The following is a 24,717-nucleotide window of genomic DNA, read 5'->3' as shown; positions in this document are numbered from 1 at the left end:
CTGGTATTGTGAAAATCCGCTCTTTCTTTTGGTGCGAATGGTTGCTATCAGTATATGATCTACATGGATGGAATGCGAGACAAGTACTCTACAATGCTAGTCGTATGGGATTGTTATGGAGCTTTGTTCTGTTCATTCCAAAACCTCATACATTTCATAGATACCTAAATCGTACATTTTTGACATTCTAGAATGCGTTTTAGATATTGATCAAGACCGGTCACTTTTTGGTGCCGCTGTATTACTATGTACAATATCAGTTGCAATGTCATCATGCAAAGATAGCTGCCTGCCTCCGGGTTGTTGGCCTCTAGCAGTGTTACAGATGTGATCGTCAATAAAGGTTTTGGAAATAAAATAAAAAAAGATTCCATACTGGTGCAGGGGGAATTCTTGGTGGTATTACCCTTTTCAAACCTTCCATGAGGCTTTGATTACTTGAACTTTCAAGAGTGATAAATACTGCCTGTTCTGCAAATACACAGCTACCGCTGCAAGGTGCAAGCGAATAGATGTATAAGCCAGTCTGCTATAAGTGTAACAGGTAACCGATACTATTTTGCATAGAAGCATCTAGAAGATTGATTTTGTTGTTTTTACAGTAGACAACAAATCTTTTCCACTGTGCTGCATTACAAGCTCTGGTAGTAGGCTTTCTTGCTTCTTTTAGAATAGTCATACAGTCTGGTGGTAGATATAAATAACCAAACTCTATTACTTCAGGAGCCAGATCACTAAATGTAGTTCTTTGGGACTGGATGACTGATTTCTCCATAGTTCTGCGTGAGGAGCCTGGAAGTGACATGCAGCTTTTGATGTGGAACTAATGACAGCTCCAACAAGGTGGTGTACCATGGTTGAGGGGCCTATGTGGGAGCTACTAGTGTGAGGGATGTTTGCCTGAGCCTCCGAACCAGAGACGGAATGAGTGGGAGAGGCAGAAAAGCGTAGGCAAATATCCCTGACCAGTTCATCCATAGGACATTGCCATTTGAGAGCGAGTGTCGGAACCTGGAGCCGAAGTTTGGGCATTTTGCGTTGTCGACTGTGGCGAACAAGTCTGTTTGTGGGAATCCCCATTGTTGTAAGTATGGAAGGAGAACTTGGGGGTGAAGTTCCAACTCGTGAATTTGCTGCCTCTTTCTGATGAGGTCAGCAAAATCTGATTGTTTTTCCCTGGAAGGTGTTCTGCCAGAAGATAAATCCTGTGATGGAATTCCCAATTCCAAATGGCTTGACAGAGGCGTGACCATTGGAGAGAGTGTGTCCCCCCTGTTTTTGTACTTAGTAGATTGCTGTCATGTTGTCTGTCCGGATTACGACAGGTTTGCCTATCAGGTGAGTTTGAAAAGCTTTGAGCGGTAGAAAGACTGGTAGAAGTTTTAGATAGTTGATGTGGAGACTCTTGTGGTGTTGCTCCACAGGCCTTATATTGTGTAATCTTGGAGATCGGCACCCCAACCTGTCAGAGATGCGTCTGCTGTGAGAACGATCTGTGGGATATGGTCGATGAAAGGCCCTTATTTTGATACATTTTGTGGGTGCAGCCGTCTACCAACACTAGATCGGTTAATTGACCCTGTGACTGATACCACTGACGTGCTAAGCACTCTTGTAGGGGACGCATGTGGAGTCTTGCATGGGGTACAATTGCAATGCAAGACACCATAATTTCCAGCAGTTTCATCAACACTCTGGCTGGTAATGTTTGGTTGGATTGAAACTGTAGTATCATAGACTGAATGTTATGAATTCTGGCTACATTGGGAGAGGCTAGAGGTTTGATAGTGTCTAGAGTGGCACCTAGGTAAGTTTGCATCTGTGAAGGATGCAAGTGAGATTTTTGTGCATTGACTGTAAAGCCCAGTTGATGAAGTAGGTCTATTGTGGTCAGAGTGTGTCAGACAGTTTTGGTAAGTGCTGGCTTTGCAGAGCCAGTCGTCTAGGTAGGGTAAGACATTAATATGTTGTCTCCCGAGATGAGCTGTGACTATTGCCGGGCATTTGGTAAATACTCTGGGAACAGTATTCACTCCAAACGGGAGTACTTTGAATTTGTCATGTTTGCCTGCTATCACAAATCTGAGGTACTTGCGAAGAGCTGGATGAATTGGAACATGAATATATGCATCTTTAAAGTCTAGAGTAGACATAAAATCTCCCTTCTGTAGAAGGATTACCATGTGAAAAAGCTCTGACAGTATATATTGGTTTAACTCTCTGAGATCCAGTATAGGTCTTAAGGAGCTGTCCTTTTTGGGAATTAGAAAACAGAGAGAGTATACCCCTGAACCTTGGTACTGTACTCTAACTGGTTCTATGGCTCATTTTAATAAGAGAGATTGCTGTTCCAGTTCGAGCAACTGCAAGTGGTCTGAAGACAATTTGTGAGAGCTAGGCAGAATGTTTGGAGGATTGGTGGTAGGCTCCAGGCAATAACCATGTTGGATAATTCCGATCTCCCATTTGTCGGTTGTTAGAGATTGCCAAATGGGAAGAAATTGTTGAAGTCCTCCCCGACAGGTGTGGTATGGTCAGAGGGAAGTGTGGGGAAATCCCTGCTTATTTGGGGAAGGGGAGTTAAGGAGTGTAGTGTCCTTACCCCTGCCTTTAGAGTTGTTTTCTCTATATGCTCCTCTAAAAAAGCGTCTTGAGGAAGAGGACTAGTTATTACCTTTCTAAGAGGAGGTTTTCTGGTCCGATGGTGTGGTTTTGGACTCTGCTCGGTCAAAGGAGCAACAAAAGGAGCCTCTGTTTAAAGGAGACTGGAGCGGTCCCAAGGACTTAGCTATTTCAGTGTCCTTTTTCATATTCTCAAGCGCCTAGTCGACCTCAGGACCAAAAAGATGTTTTTTGTCAAATGGTGTATTTAAAATAAACTGTTGTACTTCGGGCTTAAACCTGTAAAACCTTAACCAAGCATGTCTTCTGAGTAAGATGCTAGTGTTGACCTCCCTAGCTGCTGTATCAGCAGCATCTAGAGCACATCTTATTGAAGAATTGGAAGGAAAATGCAACTTACCAGTATGCATCTGTTCTTGGCATGTAGAGCTGCAGAGTTGTACACTGCATAGATCGCCATCTGGTGTTGGGCTCGGATGCTTGCACTTTGTTGTTGTCTTGGAAGAGTCTTTTGTAGTCACGAGATAGGTGACTCCTCCCTTGGTCGAGAGTGCGCATGAGCATCGACTCTAGAGACGCTTTAATAATGAGAAAGCTCTGGAGTCTGCGAGAGCTTGGGAGGGACTGGTGCAAGACGTGACTGACCTACAATAAGTGGGAGATGCAATACAGGGGGGTCCCAAACGAGACAAATGGCAAAATAGCCACAGCAGGAAGTTCTGGTATTTGACTATTATGTGATTCACGATGTAGACGCACTGAACATTTTCGACACACGGGTGATAAAGGGAGGGGGAGAGCAGTTTAATGGTTTTGGGGTTAAATACCGGATTTTGTTGATTATGGTAACAGATAGGGCTTGGGTTCTATTCTATGATGTGAGCAGTGGGAACACCGCCTTTCTTTCACATTAGTGAAGTGAAGTGTTGACATATAATGTTTATGATGCCCGGCTAGATTTGGCTCGGACTATTATGGGGGAGTATAGATGTAGGAGATGTCATTAATTACTGCACAGTGATTTAATATGTTGGAAAATCAATAAAAATTTGTTTTAAAAAAAATGAGCATCGACTCTTTCCTCAAATTGTTTTTCGCCATGATGGGAAATGATGCAAGTCAGTAAGAAGTAAGAGATGTCCATGTGAATGTACCTAATTAAGATAATTCTGGAACAGATACAGGTTCTAGGGAGGCAGGTGGGCGTGTACAACTTTGCAGCTCTACATGCCAAGAACAGATGCATACTGATGAGTAGCATTTTCCGTTGAAGGCATATGAGCTGCAGATTGTACACTATGCATAGACTGTGCAGCAGTGTCTTCCCTAGCGGTGGTCACCTGTATCGGTTGCAGTCCCAGCTTTGGAGATGGTGTTACCTTTATTTGGGGAGAAGGCTAGAAACAGTTGTTTCGTCTTTCAAAAGGGCTTAGTCCTGTCAATATAATAAAGTAGGGCTCTTTTGGCATCTAGTGTGTGAGGAGCTCTCTCTGCCACAGAGTCTGGGTTTTGGAAAAACACTGGTAACTCAACTGATTGGTTAAGATGAAAAGCAGAGATGACTTTGGGAAGGAATTTCAGACTTGTTCTGAGAACCACTTTGTTACAATGTATTTGTAAGAATGGTTCTTGTATGGTTAAAGCCTGGATCTCACTTACTCTTCTCAGAGAGGTAATTGCGACAAGGAAAGCTACTTTCCATGAGAGGAACTGAAGTTCACATTTATGTAGAGGTTCAAATGGGGGACCCATGTGCCTGGCAAGAACAATGTTTAAATTACACACCAGAGAGGGTGGCAGTCTGGGAGGAATTATTCTTTTAAGGTCCTCCATAAAGGCTTTAATTGCAGGTACTCTAAATAATGACAAGTGTCTGTTTTGTAAATAGGTACAAAAGGGGGTGGTGATGGACGGAGCATCTGAACCAATCAAACACTCACACCCAGTCAACAGATCTGGGTTTAATCCATCACCGTTCTTTAGCCCACTCTGCCACCCCAGTTCAGACATGGCCATATGCAAATCAGTCTGACCCTGTGCCTCATGGGAACAGTCCATTAAAGAAAACAAAGGTCCTAAGCATTTTCAAAAATATAAGGCAATGATATATAGACCATGATAGGCTGCTATACATTTATTCATGTCCAGCCGGACAAGGAGTTTATTTTAAAGAGAATCATAGAATTATTAGGTTTCAATACATGGACAACAATTCATAAATGTAGGGCACAATCCTGTACCATACTCGGAAATTAAAAAAGTGGAGAAAAAGAAATAGTGCGGAGAGAAAAAGGGAATTTGCAGGCAAAAGAAAGTGAGCAATCTGGACACTTTTTGAATCAGTGTTAGAAGTAAATAAATGTAAATGTCGGAATTTGTAAAGCGCACAGCTACCTCCACCGGAGGTATCCCGGCGCTGTCCGTATACCGCTTAGGAACCCTTCCTGGCTTTCCTGGGAAATGTCCACTCCTGGGCACCCCCCAGGTGCAGCCAGGCATCCCAGCGCTTTTGGGGCCGTTGTGGAGACTAAGCAAGCTATTGCCCAGAGTTGCAGCGTGGGACCCATGATCAGAACAGGCACTGAGGCAAGAATATCCAGTCAGGGGAATTAATGAGCCGGAGACCCGCCGAGGCGGGAATCGAACCCTGGTCCCTGGCCAGAGCTCTGCATCAAGGTCTGCCTGCTCTAACCATTGAGCCACACTTCTCCACAAGTGTTTGTCAGTGTAGTACATACAGGGCTGAAGATAGGATTTGATAATCCCAAGCGTTTCAGGCGGTTTGTGTAGGTACTTAGATCCGCGAGGCGTTAGAACAATGTCAGTAAGTAGCAGGCGAGCCGGAGCTTGAAGCCGCTTCTGTTCTGATGCTGTGATACGAGCCGTATCACAGCATCAGACCAGAAGCGGCTTCAAGCTCGCGGATCTAAGAACCTACACAGACCGCCCAAAACGCTTGGGATTATCAAATCCTATCTTCAGCCCTCGCAGTTGCCAACTAGCTACTGCAACTCCACCCTTAACATATGGTGGTTGCTCCAATCACTGCAACATTAATTGCTCAGAGCCCGAATTGAGAACGCTCACAGACCATAGTGGACACGCACCCTATCTGTACCTTGAACGACAGAGCCTGCTCAGTCGTGGCGCACCATCGTTTTACCCAGGCATAATAATTTTGTTTAGTCCTGATGATGATCCCATTGTAATTTGAGCGCCGGATCGAAATGTCGACTCTCTTTAAGTAGACAAAGTTGACCCATGTGTATTATTTTTTGTATGTACTACACTGGCAAACACTTCTAACACTGATTCAAAAAGTGTCCAGACTGCTCACTTTATTTTGCCTCTGTTTTGGTCTTTATTTTGGTCTCTGTTCCAATGTTTTTGGAAGCTCCTCTATAGAAGGAGCGACGAAAGGAACCACATGTGGATGGAGACTATAATGCTCCCATGGATTTTGCAGTTTCCGTGTCCTTTTTCATCTTTTCTAGAGTGGTATCTACAGCTAGTCCAAAAATGTGTTCCTGATTGAACGGCTGGTTGAGGATAGTTGTTTGTACCTCCTGTTTAAAGCCCAAGATGCGCAACCAGGAATGTCTTCTGAGTAGCACACTAGTGTTAATGAACTTAGAGGCTGTCTCAGCTGCATCAAGGGCACACTTGATTGATGTGTTGGTTATTAATTTGCCCTCTTGAATTAAATCATTTGCCTGAGTTTTGTATTGATCAGATAAATGTTGTAATAGGGTTTCTAATTGGTCATAGTGAGCCCTATCGTACCTAGCAAGTAATGCTTGTGTGTTGGCTAAGCGCCAGTGATTAGATGTCAGAGGCATCTAACAACTTAGATTCCTTATCCGGAGGTGGTGCGTCACCGGAGGTCATAGAGTTAGTTATCACTAGTAAGTCTAAGGGTAGCTGCCCTTTGATGTAGGTGGGGTCATCAGGGCGGGTTTATATTTTTTGTCAATCCCGGGATTGAGATTTCTAGCTCTCGCCGAGTCTTTGAATATGTCGGGGCATGTTTAATGACCCCTTCCAGCACTGGCAGGATTTGGACAGTCTTCTGTGACTGTTCGAAGGTGTCTAGAAGGAAGTCCTTGTCTGCCAGGTCTGAATGTATGTGAACACCATGGTAGACAGCAGCTCTTTTCACAAGCTGACCAAAGCCAATATGGTCATCTGGGGGAAGATGGCTTTGTTGGATATGGCTGGGGATCAGGGAGGTCTGGGGGATGTATTGGGTCATCAATCTTCCCAATCGTCCTGTGGTGTGTCCGTGCCGTCATAGGGGTAAGTGAAAGGGTCATTGTTGCCTCCAGCACCCCTTAAATCATTATCATCCGGTGGTGGTGGTGGTGGTGAATGTGGTGGAAGTTTTGGATGCTGTGGAGGAGAGACAGGCTTAGGAGGAAGAACAGGCTCAGGAGGAAGGGCAGGCTTAGGAGAACAGGCTCAGGAGGAAGAACAGGAGAATAGGGTCTTATAAGTGAAGTGGCACAGTCTTTTTTCTTCACAGGCACTGCAGGAGTGTCTGGTTTGTCCAGCTTCCTCTTCTTGTGTGGATCAGCAGCCACATGTCCTGTTTTGGGGTCTATATGGAGTTTTTTCTGCTTTGGATCGATATGATCCGGTCGAAAAAGTTCTTCCTCTTCGGTAACCGCTTTCGGCGCCGACTTCTTCGGGTCCGAGCGGGGTTTGGATTTCTGCTCCGAGGCCTTAGGAGATGGTTTGGGGTCCTTTGGCTTATCTATGGAGATGGAAATCGAAATCGTTTTCGATTCCGAAGGCTTTGGCTTCGGATCAGATGGTTTTTGTTTTGGCGTCGAGGAGGTTGGTGCCAACTTTTTTTGGGAGTAGGTTGCTCAACCGTCTTCGGTGGCCAAGACGACTGCGGGACATTGATATTTGGTTTGCTCGGTCCTAAGCTACCAGAAGGCTTGTCCTTTATCTTCGGAGCCGGTGCGGGGGCCGGGGCTTCTAAAGCTTGTTTTTCGGTCGCGACTGGGGCCAGCAGGCGAAGTCTTGACAATGGCATTCTTTTTTTCGGGTGGAGTTGGGGTAGAGGCAGTTGTACTCACTCGTTGACCAGGAGTGATGTGGTTGTCTGCGTCTGGGTCATCTGCTTCGGACACGATTTCCAGGTCCTCAGAATCCTCCTCCTGGACATCGGGGCCTTCATCAAAGATGTCCACTAGTGCCAGAGCTGCTTGCTGCGCCTTGATGTGTAGTCGGACCCGGCGATCAAGGATGGTCTTCTTGGATCAAAAACAGGCGCAGGCCTGGCAATTGTTCTCGTCGTGCTCTGGCGAGGGACAAAGATCAGATTACAGACCGTGTGAGGGTCACTGTGTGGGAATTTCGCTCTACACCGGGGCATTTTTTGAATGGAGTCCTTTCCATGAGCTGTAAGCCTGAACGGCGTTGATAGGCCCAGCGGCCCACGTCGACAACTGGAATAGAGTAGCTGAGATGCGCGTCGAAGATCACGCGAAGAAACAATTTGTAGATAGTTTGCGCATCGAAAAGGTTTGGAGAATAAGGAGCGCAAAAGTTACATCCGAACCCAATGGCGGAAAAAAACAATCTGAGGATGTAGTCGATGCACATGCGCGCTATCGTCCAAAGGAGTCGTCGCCTATCTCGCTACTACAAAAGACTCTTCCAAGACAACAACAAAGTGCAAGCATCCGAGCCCAACACCAGATGGCGATCTATGCATAGTGTATAATCTGCAGCTCATATGCCTAGAACATTAGCTTTCCTTCATTTGCCAAATCTTGCGCTTTTGCTTTATGCTCGTATGGGAGATATTGAAGCAATTGCTCCCTTTCAACCCAGTGTGCCTTGTCATATCTGGCTATATGTTTGCAATGTGCCAGTGATTGGCAGCTTGAGCAGCTATGCGTTTGCCAGAAGCGTCTATTAGCTTGAATTCTTTGTCTGGGGGAGGAGCGTCCCCTGAGGTTTGGGAATTAGCTCGATTGCAAGCATTGGACTCTACAAGGGAGTCTAGTGGCAACTGGCCCTTAATTAATACCGGATCTGTTGGGGAAGGTTTATAATCTGTGTGTGGATCCTAAGGTCTCAAACAAAAATTCTTCTTCTAAGGATTCTTTGCGTAATACCACCCAATTGTATTCTGCAGCCCTGGCAATAAGTTCCAGATAAGATACATTGTCATCCGGTGGGGATGGCTTGGCATGGTAAAGGTCTGGATCATTGCCTAATTGAGGGTCAATTGTGTAATCCCTCCATGGATCTACTGATAAATGTGTGTCCCCCCTCATAAATATCGTTCCGTCATGCTGAGATTGTGGAGAATGCAGAGGTGTGATGGGCAAAGGATTTAAAGTGGGAGAAGAGAGTAGTAGAGGGGATGCTGGTGGTGGATGAAAAGGACTGGTACCAATATTCGTTTTTTTCTAAACGGATCTTACAATATCTGACCTCATGAGGAAGTTTGTGTTTATGAGGCAGCTTGGTCTGAATGGAAAATGCTACTTACCAGTATGCACCTGTTCTTCGCCTGTAGGGCTGCTGACATTCATATCTTTGCATAGATCGCCACCTAGTGTTGGGTCCGGATGATTGCACCTTGGTGTCTTGGAAGAGTCTTCGAAGTATCACGAGATAGGTGACTCCTCCCTAGGACTACAGTGCGCATGGGTATCCACTCCATCCTCAGATTGTTTTTCGCCATTGTGGCAAAGATGGAGTATAGTAGAGTAAAAGATGGCCATGCAAAGAAAATCCTGCAGCTGTGACAGGCCCCGGGGAGTAGGGTGGGCGATATGAATGTCAGCAGCCCTACATGCCAAGCAATGGGAGTACCTGTTGTAAGGTTATCATAGGGAAGTGCTCTGAAAGTATGTATTGGTTCAGAGGTCTGAGGTCTAATATGGGTCTAAGCGACCCGTCCTTTTTGGGAATTAGGAAGTATAGAGAATATACTCCTGTTCCTTGGTGTTGAAAAGGGACTAGCTCTATGGGGCCCTTTTGTAGCATGGATTGGACCTCTTGCTTGTTATATGTTCCTTGGACATAGGACTGTGTTTGGGTGGTATGTTGGGTGGAGTAGAAGTGAGTTCCAGGCAATAACCATACTGGATAATTTGTCTCACCCACCTGTCTGTGGTAATTGCTTTCTAGACAGGTAGGAATTGGTTGATTCTGCCTCCAACTGGTGTTATATGGTCTGGGGGAGTGTGGTGAAGTCACTGTTTGGTGGCAGTGGAGGCTCTGGTGTTATTGCCTCCACGTCCTCTGCCCTTATTATTGTTCTCCCTGTAACCTCCTCTATTGGAGCCTTTGTTAAAAGTGCTCTGGGTATTAGACTTGAAGGGGGAGGAGCTTTGCGATATGTTGCCCCTTCCCGTACCTCTATATGAGGAGCGACGAAATGACCCCCGGTGTTGTTGGTACTGAAGCGCCCCCATTGACTTGGCAGTTTCAGTGTCCTTTTTCATTTTATCTAAAATGGTGTCAACTGCAGGGCCAAACAGAAAGTCTTGATTTACTGGCTGATTGAGGATGGTGGATTGCACCTCAGTTTTAAATCCAGATATGCGTAACCATGCATGTCTGCGCAATAGAACGCTGGTATTGATAGATCTGGCCGATGTATCGGCTGCGTCTAGCACACATTTAATGGAGGCATTGGTTATGAACTTGCCTTCCTGAATGAGGTCGTTGGCCTGTGCCTTAAAGGGTTCTGGTAGGTGTTGCATTAGAGTCTTGAGCTAGTCGTAGTGTGCTCTATCATATCTCGCTAATAGGGCTTCAGTATTAGCGATTCTCCATGAATTAGCGGCCTGTGAAGCTACTCTTTTTCCCGAGGCTTCTAGGATTTTAGATTCTTTATCAGGAGGGGGAGCATCTCCTGTTGTCTGTGAATTGGCTCTTTTACAAGCATTTGCAACGACTAAAGAATCTAAACGCAACTGCTGTTTTATATATGTAGGGTCTGATGGTGCTGCCTTATATTTTTTCTCTATTCTTGGATTTATCACCCGCGCCCTAGCTTGATCTTTAAATAGATCAGGCGCATGCTTGAGGACCCCTTTACGCATTGGAAGAGTTCTGAAGTTTTTCTCAGAATTGGGGAAAGTGTCAAACAAGAAGTCCTCCTCTGTAGGGTCAGTGTGCATATCTACGTTGTGATATTTAGCTGCCCTGTCTATAAGCTGATTAAACATGATTGTGTCGTCTGTAGGCGACGGTTTTGTGGGGTATGGGGAGGTATCTGGGATGGGCTGTTGATCATCAGGATCATTTTGATCATCCCATGTATTATCTTGTGGATCAGGATACCCAGTTTCATCATAGGTGTATTGAGGATCTTCCCCCATGTCCTCTCCCTCATTGTGATCAGTGTGTGGGAGAGTAAGGAACGAAAGGCATATCAGGAAGAAAAGGAGGAGGAGTGAAAGGCCTTGAGGGAGATGTGCCAAAGTCTTTTTTCTTTGGAGGAACAGGAGAAGGAGTGTCTTGTGGTAAAGGCCTCTTCTTTCGGTGGTAAACTACCACGTGTCGCGTTTCTGGATCAATATATAATTTAGATTGCTCTTCAGTCACTGGATCTGGGTGGAATAGTTCTTCCTCAACAGTCCGTGGCTTTGGCGTCGAGGGCTTTGGTCTCTGGACTTTTTTTGTAGTTTGTGGCTGGATGCTTTTTGGTGTTGGAGCTCCATTGGGCTCGACAGCTTTTTTAGGTTCGATAACCTTTTTCGGTTCGACGCCTTTTTTGTCTCTGAAGTCCTTCTTTGGGTCAGTGACTGGTTTTGGATCGACTGGGACTCTTGGTTCGGTCCAAATCCAGGTGTTTTTTTTGGGTCGATTGCCTTCTTTATGTGTTCGGCAGCCTTTTCTGTTTCGTCTGTTTCGGTTGGATCGACAACCTTTTTGGGCTGATAGTTTTCCTTCGGTTTCGATGTCTTCGGTTCCGATGTCTTTTTGGGCTCGACGACGCGCTTCGGTGCCAAGCTTTTTGGTGCCGATGGTTTTAGCGGCTCGACGCGCTTCGGCGTCGAGTGTTTCGGTGTCGAGGGTTGTTTAGCGTTGACAGCCTTCTTTGAGTGTACACCCTTTGGATCGACGGCCTTTGTTTTAGGGTCGATGTTTTTTGGTTGGACCACCTTTTTTGGCTCTGCGCCCTTCGGGTCTACCAGTTTTTTGGTTCGACGACCTTTGACTGGGAAACTAGTTTTGGCTCGATGACCTTCTTCGGGCCTGGGCTACCGGAGGGCGTGTGTTTAGGCTTCGGAGCCGAGCCGAGAGGTGGGGTCTCCGAAGGTATGTCTCGATCTTGGCTAAGGCCTTTCGGCGATGCTTCGACCGGAGCCCTGTCTGTTGGGCTGTGTGGAGTGGGGGGCTGACTACTCACAGTTTGCCCCGGCGTGATCTGGTCATCGGAGTCCGACTGGTCCTCGACGGTGACGATATCTAGATCGGAGTCGCAGCTTCGGGGAGATCTTGCTAGTCCTCAAAGATATTCTCCGGTTCCGGTGCCGACTTCTGCATTTCTCGCCTGGCAGCCCGTCGATTCCGGATGGTTTTTTTTGGATCGGAATTGGGCACACACCGGGCAATCTTCTTCTTTGTGTTCAGGTGACAAACACGTATTACATACTGTATGTTTGTCAGTATGCGGGAACTTAGAGTGGCATTGTGGGCACCTTTTGAAAGGACTCCTTTCCATCGACGGCAGACGCACGTGGCGTCGATAAGGTCCAACGGCCCTCGTCGACGACCGGATCAAGATGAAAAGTTGGATGGAGTCGAGGGGTACCGATCGAATACAATACCGTCAGGTTCGAAGGCCTTTTGGCCTTTGAAAATAGTTTGTTTCGATTCCGAATATGGAGTATCCGAATAACATCCGAACCCAATGGCGGAAAAAAACAATCTGAGGATGGAGTGGATGCCCATGCGCACTGTAGTTCGAGGGAGGAGTCACCTATCTCGTGATACTTCGAAGACTCTTCCAAGACAACAAGGTGCAATTATCCAGACCCAACACTAGGCGGCATTCTATGCAAAGATATGAATTCAGCAGCCCACATGCCTAGAACATGTCAGTTTCTGGGTTAATATAAAGTCTCTTCTGTTAAAGATCCATTTTCAGTAGAACAATGACTAACTTTGGGTCAAAAGGGACCTCTTTTAGTTTCGGCGCCGGAGTTTTCAGTGCCGATATGAACTGGTCTTTGAGAGCAGAAGATTTCAGCTCCGAAGGAGGTTTATTTTTCGGCGTGGAGGATTTCTGCTCTGAGACGGATTTCGACTTGGAACCGGAAGGCTTCGGTTCCGAAGAGGGTTTGTTTCGACTCTGTCCTGAGCTGGAAGGCTTGACTTAGTGTTTCAGAGCCGAGCCGGAAAGTGGGGCATCAGAAATGTCGTCTCGGTGCCAACCCTCGGCAGAGGTGGTGCCGAAGCCTTAGTTTTTTTTTTTAGTGGGTTGATGGGGCAAGGGGTCTTCTGTACTCAAGTCACCCTGTCCCTGTGGAAGTTCTTCGGTGTTGAGGTCTATCTCAAGCCTAGAATCTGACTACGAGTGGGATGGGTATGCTCAGACGCGAGTCCCATGCTCTCCACACCACTGTAGTCAAGCTATCCAGGCTGATGACGGCTGATAGCCAGAAACCGGTCCTTGGATGCTTGATTCCGGTCAAGGAAAGACATGGCTTGGCAGTTCGGGCTGGACTGTTCCCATGAGGCACAGGGTAAAGGCTGATTTGCATATGGCCATGTCTGACCTGGGGTGGTGTGGAGTGCAAAAAAACGATGGATTTAGGCCCAGATCTCTGTACTGGGGTGAATGTATGACATTGTTCTGCATTCTGTCCATCAATTGTTGTTTTTGCATTTGTCACCCCAAGTGGGATGGGTATGCTCAGACGGGAGTCCCATGCTCTTCACACCACTGGAGTCAAGCTATCCTGGCTGAAGACGGCTGATAGCCAGAAACCGGTCCTTGGATGCTTGATTCCAGTCCAGGAAAGACATGGCTTGGCAGTTCGGGCTGGACTGTAACCATGAGGCACAGGGTCAAGGCTGATTTGCATTTGGCCATGTCTGACCTGGGGTGGTGTGGAGTGCAAAAAAACGATGGATTTAGGCCCAGATCTCTGTACTGGGGTGAATGTATGACATTGTTCTGTCCATCAATTGTTTTTGCTAGAATCTGACTACGGCACGGAGAAGGCCTCTTCCTCCTCCGCCGCTGATATACCAGTATCTTTTTGACTGGACTCTTGACCGAAGATATCCGTCATGTCTTCAATGCTTTGATGCTGCATCTTTCGACATCGAGCCTGACAATCGCAAAGGGTTTTCTTCGAGCGATCTGCAATCGTAGTAGTCTTCTTCTTTGTGCTCCGGAGACAAGCACAAGTTACACACCTCGTGTGAGTCAGTGCACGGATACTTTGAGTGGCACTGAGGACAGAATTTGAACAGTCTCCATTCCATTGACGGAGAGCCGGACCGATGCGGTTAGGCCCGAAGGTACCCACGAAGCTTTCCGATCGAAAAGTAGATTTCGTTGACCAAAACGACACGAGGAGAGGTGTGGAAACGTGTACAAAACAATACCGTTGAGGGTATAGAGGATTGAGCACCGAGGGGAACCCGAAGAAGGGCTTCATACCGGAGTGTAGCAATACTAGTCCAAACCCTATGGCGGATTTTTTTTTTTTTAAGAATGGAGTGCCCATGTGCACTATCACCGAAAGGATGAGTCACCTTACCTCGTGACTAGGAAATACTTCTTCGAAGAAAAACAACTTCAGGTATAAGTATCCATCAGAATCCGATTGATATTGGTGTGCAGGGCATAGGTAGGTTTGCCCCCAATGGCAGCCGCAATATACAATGTACTCCAGGGCAATTCAGAATCCACTTTTTTAATAGACCGTTCAGTGATAGAATGTTGTGAAAATGGGGGAATCGATGGGGGTGAAAATGTGTGCATGAGACAGATAATTCCAGTTAAAATGTCCTGAGAGTTTACTTTTCAAAGCTTCACATGGCTGTAAAGACTCACTGGTAATGGAATGTCACATTGAGGATTAAATGGTCAGACATGCAACTCATTTAATGCATACAAATATGGCCAATGTCTGCACGGCTAAATATACAAACCTTATCATTAATGTAGCAAATGCCGATGTCCCTCAATCTATAGTATGTTCCCATCAGGGCATCCAAAATATCAATTTGTACTTCACCCAGAAATTCAGGCAGCTTTTCCGAAGGCAATAGGCAGAACCAAGACCTGCCCAAGACTCTGTCCACTTCCAGCAAATGCTTCTTATTCTTCATGAGAGCTACAAGGGTCCTGCATCATAAGAAAAACAGAAACTGAATGAGCAAAGGTGAATGAACAAAGCTCGTGATGACAAAAACCTAGAAATGTTTGTGTGCATGAAACTATCAACCGTGAGGTAACAAACTGGTATCTGCACAATGTCATGGGAATGGAGCATGCCTTCTCAATGGAGGTCACGGGAAAGGCAGAATTCAAATAATCCAGTAATAATGTCCAGAACAAATAATGACGAACAAAAAATAATTAAATATAAAGATATCTAACATTATTTCAATAATCTAGTCACAAAAAGTGATTGTAATTTGAAACAAGTCTGTTTGTGACCAATATTGAATTTGGCAAACTGACCTATGTACTAAAGGTAAGTCTGAAAATGTCCTAATTGGAGTGGGTAGCAGTTAGACCTACTTCATTAATATTCATTAGTAAGCCCCAAATTGCAAATCCTTCCGATTGAATGCACAGGGATGATGGTCTGACAGGGTCACCAGAACACCATGTCAATTAATGTTTTTAAGAGAGATGTTTCTCAAAGCAGCCTGATTTCCTTGGGGAAAAAACAGGGCTTTTTTTTGTTATTTCATGTTTTAAAAAGTTTCTGTGAGATTTGGCAATGAGCTACCGAGCGACTGCTTCCTCCCCCTGAAACATTTTCAACAAATCATGAAGGGGTCCTCAAAGGATCCTCTTCCGTTTTCATGAATAGGTTACAACTCCAACTTGAGATTTGGTAACTTTTCTATAGTTTGCAACAGGAATCTCGGTTGCAAACCATTGATACATCCGGTATTGTTTCAGTATTTAGCAAGAAAATTTGCAAGAAATTGGGTTTTTGATTGAGAGCGGTGAAGACCCTTCTCAAGCAACAACCTTACTCCAGGTCAGGGTGAACCACTTAAGTCACTTAATTAACCTGTGCTTAACTTAGAGGCCCTGCCTCTGAATGAGAAGGTACGCCCTGTGCGACATCTTCTCATTGAGGTTGATGGACATTTCCAGGAACATAGAGAAGCAGGGGCTGCCTCCTAGCCCAAGTGAGACCCACCAGCATCAGGGATGCTTGTCTCAATTTCATCATCATGTAAAGGAGGAGTGGGAGAGGAAGAAAGGTATGGGCAAACATCCCTGACCAGTTCATCCATTGTGCACTGCTTATGGACTGTAGGTGCGGAGACGTGGATGCCAAGAGTGGGCATTTTGTGTTTTCAGGATGGTGAACAGGTCAATTTGTGAGGTGCCCCAGCTCTGGAAGTACCTATGCAGGACTTGTTGGAGGACTCGTGGATTTCTGTTCATGTCCTGCTGAGCAGGTCAATATAGTCATTATGCGCCCCCAGAAGATATTCTGCAAGAGGTATTATGTAGTGGCATATCGTCAAATTGCCTTCAATAGTGTTTTGAGCTGGGAAGATGTGTGCCATCCTGTTTCTGAAAGCACTACATGGCCTTCAAGCTGTAAGTCTTGAGGAGTACCTAGTCTCAAATAATCTCGAAGAAGGCTTTGAGGGCTAGGGTGATAGCCAGCAGTTCTAGGTAATTGAAGTGGAGGTGCATATGTCAAAATTGCAGTTTTCACAGGGTTCATTGGAGGGCCTTGAGGCTGAGGGCTGGTCATATGGGTGGAAGGGATCAAATGGACTGCCCGGATCAGAAAAGGTGTGTAGATACCCTTCTGGTGATATGGAGTTGGTGGAAGAAGTTCAGGAGGTGGAGAAGGCAGAACATATGCGAGAGAGCTTGTGCCACTCTCCGTGTTTTTTTCTGTGCTGACCTCAAAGGGGCTTCCAAGGAGGGTTCTTCTTTAAAGGTAAGCCTCCTCTTGTTAGGGTGTCTCTCCAAGGGCTTCGGTGGAGGTGGTTTAACTGATATATTCCCATTGATGGGGTGACTAAAGAGATGCTCTTTGATTCCTCAAAACTCTCAGTGTCAACAGGAGATTCTGTGCTGGCTTCGGTGGTGCCTTCGGCATCAACTTCTGTGCGAGTGTCGGTGCTTGATGCCTGAGGATTCAGTGTGGCTTGGTGTTCTTGTCGTAGCGTTTGGCTGACTTTGAAGCCTTCTCTCTGTGCTGACTTACCCGAAGGAGATGGAGGCCCAGGAGTTGGCAGCTTCTGATGCCCATGCTCAAAGCTCGAGGTGGTGCTCTACCTCAGTGTGGGACCTTTTAGGCACTCCTTGGTTTGCCTGCATGGGTCTCAGAGACGGGTGTAGTGCTTACAACCCTGGTCGTCTTCTTGGCTCAAGGCCAGACTGTCTTCAGCAACAGTTCGCTTTGCTTTTCGTCTCTGGCCTAGGCGATGGCTGTTCTGCCAGGATGCTTGAAGGACTTGCATCATCACCTGCTTCTGCGCTGAGGGGTCTGCTTCCACAAAGATGTCTGGAGACTCGGAGAGCCTCTTTCCTTGCTATCTCAGGGTCTTCTTGGAGTGAGGCAGACCTCACAGGAGGTATTGTGGTCAGGGGAGAAGATAACATTGCAGGCATCATGCTGATCTGAGCACAGATACTTCAAATGGCACAGGAGGCAAAAAGGGTGTCCGTTCCTCAACATTCAAGCTCAACATTAGATGGCAGGAGAATAAAGAGAATGTGTATTTACAGTCACATAAGCTACAAACATGCTATTTTTCCGTTTCATGAGTGTGGGTCCTTGCAAAATAATCTGGATATTAAATTGAGGGTAAACACTTACAAGGCAGTAAAGCTTACTGTGCAAATAAAATCAGTGTTACCTGGCAACCATAAATAATTTCACATATGGAAATTCGGCATGACAAAAAGCCAGAGAAGTCATAGACCTCTATTTAGATGTTGGTGGGCACATCGTCAGCCCATGGCAGTCGGGAAAAAGTTGACAAGCAGGCAGCATCCCAGCTGCCGGATTAGGACTTCACTGCCAAGTTGGCGGTATGCCAGCAGCAGTCTTGCGTCAGCGGCATGCTTCGTCTCGTATACAGAGCCAGAAGGCCATGCCGCTGCACTACCTCTACTGTCGTGCACGTACAGTTGTCATGCACCATGTCGTGCATGGTGCACAGTTCTCGCACAACAGTGGAAGCAGAGGGGGGCACCACGGGGGCCTCCCGCCGCTATACCATTTGGCTGAATAACCCTGGGGCCCTGTTTAGGGCCCCTTACATTCCATCCCGCCAATAAAAGGTCACAGGGAAGGAAGATCGTACGCTGTACAACCAATTTCATTTGGGTCTTTTTAAGTGTACTTCTCAACAACCCAGCCTTTGTGTAGAGTGAAGCTTCTCACAGCAGGTAGCACTGGGACTGTCTCTTAACAGGAGTAAGAACAATGTTGGCATAATGAACTGTGAGATCTCTGCACCTGGTTGTCATTAACCTTTCTGAAGTAGCAATTAGTAACAAAAGGCAAGCTTGGCCTAGAAACTTCCTAACCTTGATTAACAGAATATATAATTCCACCTTAACCCTTAATACATACTGAAAAGCAGCGCTCAGAAAGAACTAATCAGCATCCGTTTGCTAACAAGGTGAATGGACTTACTAAAAGTAGCCCTGTCTATATCCTCCTCACTTCACTGGCAGTGTGCGGATCCTCAGGGTCCCCTGCATCTGCCCATGAGTCCTGGTGATCCTCAGGATCAGTGTTGGCAGGGAAGTTGTACTCCTCATCATCCCCCTCCCCAGCCTCCACATCTGAATAAGTGGGTGAGGGTGGAGCAATGGTCCGAGGCCGTGGATCAATCGGCTCCACCAGAACTGGGGAATCCGTAGAAGGCTTTTTGCATTTCAAGGGAATTATGTAGGACTCCATAGGCTGTGCCGGCGTGATCTTTCTCTTGTAGAGTGAAAGTTTACCGGTGTCGGCGTCAATAAATTGTTCCGACTGCTCCTCCATTTGGGGTTGTCGATGCTTCAAGCTCACCACTGGCTGTGGAGGCCTCGACCCCGTGGACACCTTCATGGGCGCGTCGTCGACCGTCCTGGGTGCGAACGCCTTAGGCGCCACTTTCGGCGGCAGCGTGAACTGGATTTGCGCCGAGGATTTTGGCGTCTTGGCAGCGGGCTTCGGGGTGGAAGTATCCTTCGGATCGACCGCGGAAGCCTTGTTCCTGATGCGTTGAAAGGAGTCAGGCACCTGCTTCGTGAAGGAGGCGGGCGGTTTCGTCGACCAGCATGTGCAGACTCGAGCGCCGAACATTTGGCCTACTCCGGTCGAGGTGCAGGAACTGCCGCTGTTGGAGCGCCGTGTCCTCCGTCCGCGACGACGGCCTTCGGCGCCGACGGTTTCGGGTCGGCGGCCTTGCCAATTGGTCTTGGTGCCCTAGTCTTCGGCTCGACGCCCTTGAGCGGTTTGGGCTTGACGCCCCTGAGCGACTTCGGCTCGACGCCCTTGAGCGACTTAACTGGATCGACAACCTTCTTCGGCTTCGGCTGCCCAGACATGTCGGAAGACGAGGAGGCGACCGGAGCGACAGACGTCTTCTGTTTCGACGGCGTCTCTATCACTTTTGGTTTCGTCGAGACCGAGGCTTTCACTTTCGGTTTCGATTTCACCAATGGCGGCTCCGCAGAAGTGTCCGTAGTCGGGCCCGTAGGCGAGACCGTGGATCCAGGTGTAAGGTCTTGGGTAAGGCCATGTGGCGATCCCTCGACCTGAGCCGTAGTGATTGTTCGATTGGGGCATAGCTCTTCACCTGAGCTATCTTCCGTGGCCCCATAGGCCTCATTGTCGTCTCCTACCTCGTCGACTTCTTCTGCATCTATGACTTCGACGTCTGCGTCGTAGTTGTAGTCGATCTCCTCTGGGGAGTAGAAAGCGGCTCTCGAACTTCTTGGTTGTCTGCTTCTTCCCCCTCGAAAATGTCCACCGGTGCCAGGGCCGTCTGCCGAGCCTCCTGGCGTGCCACGCGCCGAAGTCGAATCGTCTTCTTCGAGCGAAAACGGGAACAAGCCATACAGTTGGCTTCATCGTGATCCGGCGACAGGCACTTGTTGCACACCGGGTGGACGTCGATGTGGGGATACTTCGATCCACACACGGGACATTTCTTGAACGGGCTCCGTTCCATGATGTATCGTCGAAAGTCTTGTTGCGTCGACTGGGCCTCGAGCACCGAAGAGCCACGCGACTCCTCTGGACGTCCGACTCGGGAACTGAGCCGGAACAGAGCTGGGCACCGAACGCAAGACAATACCGACGGTAAAGGAAAAGGCCTTCGGGCCTAAAGGAAAGTTTCTATCGATTCCGATCTTGAGTGATCAAATATGCATCCGAACCCAATGGCAGAAAAAAACAATCTGGGGATGGAGTCGATGCCCATGCGCACTGTAGTCCAGGGGAGGAGCCACCTATCTCGTGATACTTCGAAGACTCTTCCAGGACAACAATGTGCAATCATTCGGACCAAACACTAGGCGGCGATCTATGCTATAGATAAGAATTCAGCAGCCCACATGCCTCGAACTGCAATTTTCTTCTGTTTTTACAGTGTGTATGTAAAGCGCTCTGATACCTACGGGTCAAGCTAGCGCTATATAAAACTTTTAAAATTAAAATAAAAAATATATAAAATCCTCAGAGGTTCCACATCCAAGGGCGATTGCATCATGGGTATTAGCTGTTACAGTTTGGACAACACTGGAAGGAAGTTAGTCTCCCTAACACCCTCCCTCTACAGTCCATATTAATACAACCTAATTCCTAGAAAGAAAACTGCTTCACAGAGAAATTGATGCAATCCTCAATGAGGTTTATAGTTCTTCCATCACTAGATCCAGCTCAACATATGGCACTGAAGTGAGTAGAGAAGCTGTTATTGTTCTTGGAGCTCGAGGGAACACATCCAACCCAATGGCGGGATTTGAAGCCTTTGTCCTGGTGCAGAGTAGGCTGAGAGGGTCATGAAATACTTCTTGACTGTAGACTACTTCAAAGAAAAACAACTTGCAAACATTTGTGCCCAACACTAGACGGCAGGAGTATATGGAGCACGTGTGTGTGCTGCAACACATGCTACAAACTTTGCATTTTATCATAACAGTGTATAGTATTTCGCTATTGTGCATTAAAGTACTTTTCATTCTTAAAAGAGAAGCTCTGGGATGGACATTTATTTATTATGTTATTGAGTGAATCTTAAGCTCTGAGCTCGAATGCCCCCTCACTAACTCCTTGAAAAGCCTGTGACTGCTCACCATCACTACCACTGAGTCAAATGCTGAATGGGTTGTATTTGTTCCAATTTGCAGAGCCTGTGACTGCTCACCATCACTACCACTGAGTCAAATGCTGAATGGGTTGTATTTGTTCCAATTTGCAGAGCTATATTATAAAGGTCCCCGGGACAGAGACAAACAACATCAAACCCCCATGGATGAGGTTCATTAGCACCTACATGCCGAGTGTAACCCCCCTCCCTCGGCTCGACAGCCCTCCTGGGTCACAAGAAGCCTCAGGTAGAGTTTGAATAAGATCAAGGATAAAATTGAAGACACCAAATCTAATATCTCTGGCTAAAAGGCAAAATGGGGCATGCCCTCATCCAAAAGACAGTAGATAAATATGGTGGCAATGCATCCAGGATTGTGCCCTTGAACCCTGCCTCAGACAGTCGCCTGATCAGAATGGCATGATTGGTGGTGTCAGAGTGCTAAATGATCCACTAATACCAAGGCAATGTACCACTGTTGTTGACCAGTCTACGAATGTAATCCATCACAGTACCAAATCAGTACTAGGACCTGGCCTAAACCCAGCTTGAAATAGATCAATTACGGTGATCTTGTCCACAACCAATTGTAGCAGCGCTAGAACATCCCAACTTTTGTCTAGAAAAGGCAATAATGAACTACGGTGGTAGTTCAGAAAACCCAATCCTGCTAATGCTTTTATTTATCAAATTCTTAACCGTTAGTGAGGTGCAGGTTTTAGAGAACGTCCCAGAAGGGAGAGAGCTGTTCACTAATAAGAGCACTTCTGAGTAAGAAAGGGGCATTCACTGAGCCTCAACAGGCCCTTACTAATAATCTTAATGGGAACAGTCCAGCCCGAACTGCCAAGCCAAGTCCTCCCTGCACTGGAAACAAGCATCCTAGAACCGGTTTCAGGCTTTCAGCCCTCATCAGCCAGGATAGCTTGATTCCAGTGGCACGTCTGAGCATACCCGTCCCACTCAGGATGACAAATGCAAAAACAACAGTTGATGGACAGAATGCAGAACATACATTCACCCCAGTACAGAGATCTGGGCCTAAATCCATCGTTTTTTTGCTCACCGTGCCATTCCAGTTTGCACCCAGCCATATGCAAATCAGTTTTGACCCTGTGCCCTATGCCAAGCCAGGTGCTCCCTGGACTGGAAACAAGCATCATAGGACCGGGTTCGGGCTTTCAGCCCTCATCAGCCAGGATAGCTTGAGTCCAGTGGCATAGAGATCACAGGACTCACGTCTGGGGAGTACAGGCTTGCCCTAGGAATTATAGGGGTTGCAAGGATGTGAAATGGCACAGTGACTGGATTGGGGTGCTGGAGAGGACTATAAATGCATTTTGAAAAATATTAAATTTTTGCCTACTTAATCCTATGCTTATAGGTGACCTATAAAGGAGCATCCACACTTTTTGTATCCAGTGTGTAGGATACAGGACTGCCCCCATTTTCTTTCATGCTGGTGTGCTCTAATTTTAGAATTGCTAGCTTTTTTAAGTGACAAGATTTGCTTAAGCACAGGTCTCTATGATTTTGTTACATGGATACAAGCTTTTTGATTTTGATGGGATGGCAAAGCTCTCATAGCACTAAACGAGCTCCCCAAAAGGAGGGTTAAAAAATCCAAATGCAGCTGCTTATTGACTGCCTGTTGTCTTTAAGACTGCTCCCATCTTGGACCATCTTGTTGTTTTTTTTGCCTTCAACAGAACAAGCTTTAGGACTTCAACATTTATGCCTTTCAATAAGTAGACTCATGATCATATGACCTTTTTAGCTTTGGTGCCTAATATAAAGTGATTTTGAAACCTGCTATGGCATAATGGGAGTTTCTCTTAATGCTTTAAAAAAGGTAGTTTTCTGCAAGCTATCCTCACTTGAAAGAAACACCATCCACAGGAAAAATATTATTGTGTTGCACTCAACAGGAGGTGAGGATTGGGCAAGAAGGTTACAAAATTGAGGATGTGTGACAATAGTCTTCTGAAGAAAAAGGCGCCAGAGAAAATGTATTTGATTTAGTGTATCTGATTATATATTCCTTTGGGGTTTACCTTTTCAGGACCCTTTGCTTTCTGGTGAATTAGGCTCCAAGTGGCATAGCTGTGTGGGTGCATGACTCAAGTTAAAACATTTTATGAAGTATCGCACAATAGTACATATTGTTGAGGTGATATCGCGACTAGTAGTCAGATCAGATTCTAGCATCTAACTGTATGGAACAGTGGCATACAGGAGACTGCCATGTAGGGGAAACCTGGCTTACTGCCAATGATACTGCGACAACTTCGGAGTACTTTGCAACAATTCATAACTTTGGGGCCACATAGTGTGGCCCTTTCTCAGATTTAAGCTGAAAATATTTTCGCTATGAGGGCACCAACCAGATGCCAGGAGGACCCTAGACATTAGAGATACCCTCATAAAGTCACCCTATGCTGTAGATGACACCCTCTTGCCATCAAAGACATTTTACTCATTTCTGAGGGCCTCTCCCAAATTGAGAATCTCAATGGAATCCTGGGTCTAGAGCACATGCCTATACCAACATCACAATAGGCTTGTGAAGTTGAGGGACTTGAGAAATAGCAGGAAAACACTCCAGGGACCCTTTGAGGGAGTGGAGTGGTACTAGATGAACTTAGGTAGGCGCATAACTCGTCTATATTACCTTTGTGGCACTAAACTTTTCTCTGGTGAGGACATCAGACAACTCTGGGTACTCATGGCCCCACCCCAACAATGGTGAAAACATCTTTAATCCTCAGAAAATAGAACAACCCTTTCTGTGTCAGGGTAAGTCTCCAGCAGCGACACCAGTTTGCGCAGAACCCTCAAAGCACACTGCTCTTCTCCTGAGTCATGCTTTCTTTGCCTCTCTCTCTTTCTAATCGCTTTGCCTCACACCCTTTTCGTTTTTTTAAACACCTTGTGAAAGACGCAAACCAAATTCTTATCTCGATTTTGTTTACAAAACAGTGGACGAATCTAGCACTTAAAATGACAGCTGCTGCGATCACGAGTGCAACTTATTTCCTGGTATATTGCGATAAGTTTTCCATGCCTCTGAGTTGTCCATATTAGTGCCCTGGGTGATTGTTATAGCATCTTCCTTACCTAGTGGAATTCTTTCTCTACAGTGTGAAAGTCACAATCCAAAAAAAGATTTGCAATTTTCAGTCAGCGAAAACAATTTTTAATACGACCTTCAACAGCCAATCACCCCTGTCTGAAAAATTCACAAATCACTGAATCATGACTTTAAACAGCAAAGACATACAAAAGTGTTAACCCTTTCAAGCCCATGTGTGGCACCTTTTTCAAATGCTTGTTTCTCTAAACCTACTGAATGAATTTTCACCAAAGCAACTAGTTCCACTTTTAAGCCAAGTTTGATGTAAATCCGTACAGCAGTTGTGACTAAACCGATAGGAGTCAACCCTGCCAAAAATCTTGTACTACCTGAGGAAAGTGGAAGCCGAAACACTGAGGTGGAAATACATTTTTTGTTCTTTAGTGAGTCATCGGTTTGAGTCACATCTTGCTAGAATATTTAATTTCTTTGTGACTCATCGT

General features: G+C 46.3%; 1 protein-coding gene across 2 annotated transcripts in view; it reads right to left on the bottom strand.

The window, feature by feature from the left end:
• The window catches only part of RNF213 (ring finger protein 213), a 2,973,532-nt gene that overhangs the window by 2,395,771 nt on the left and 553,044 nt on the right, over positions 1 to 24,717 (bottom strand). For both annotated transcript variants that reach the window (XM_078654076.1, XM_078654077.1), the window contains exon 10: positions 14,770 to 14,965. In XM_078654076.1, the coding sequence (XP_078510202.1) occupies positions 14,770 to 14,965 (196 nt within the window). The remainder of the gene's footprint in view (positions 1 to 14,769; positions 14,966 to 24,717) is intronic.

Source organism: Lissotriton helveticus, chromosome 7 (assembly GCF_964261635.1).
Source record: "Lissotriton helveticus chromosome 7, aLisHel1.1, whole genome shotgun sequence".
NCBI lineage: Eukaryota > Metazoa > Chordata > Amphibia > Caudata > Salamandridae > Lissotriton > Lissotriton helveticus.
Note: the sequence above shows the minus strand (reverse complement) of the source record. Positions and strands in the feature narration are given on the sequence as shown.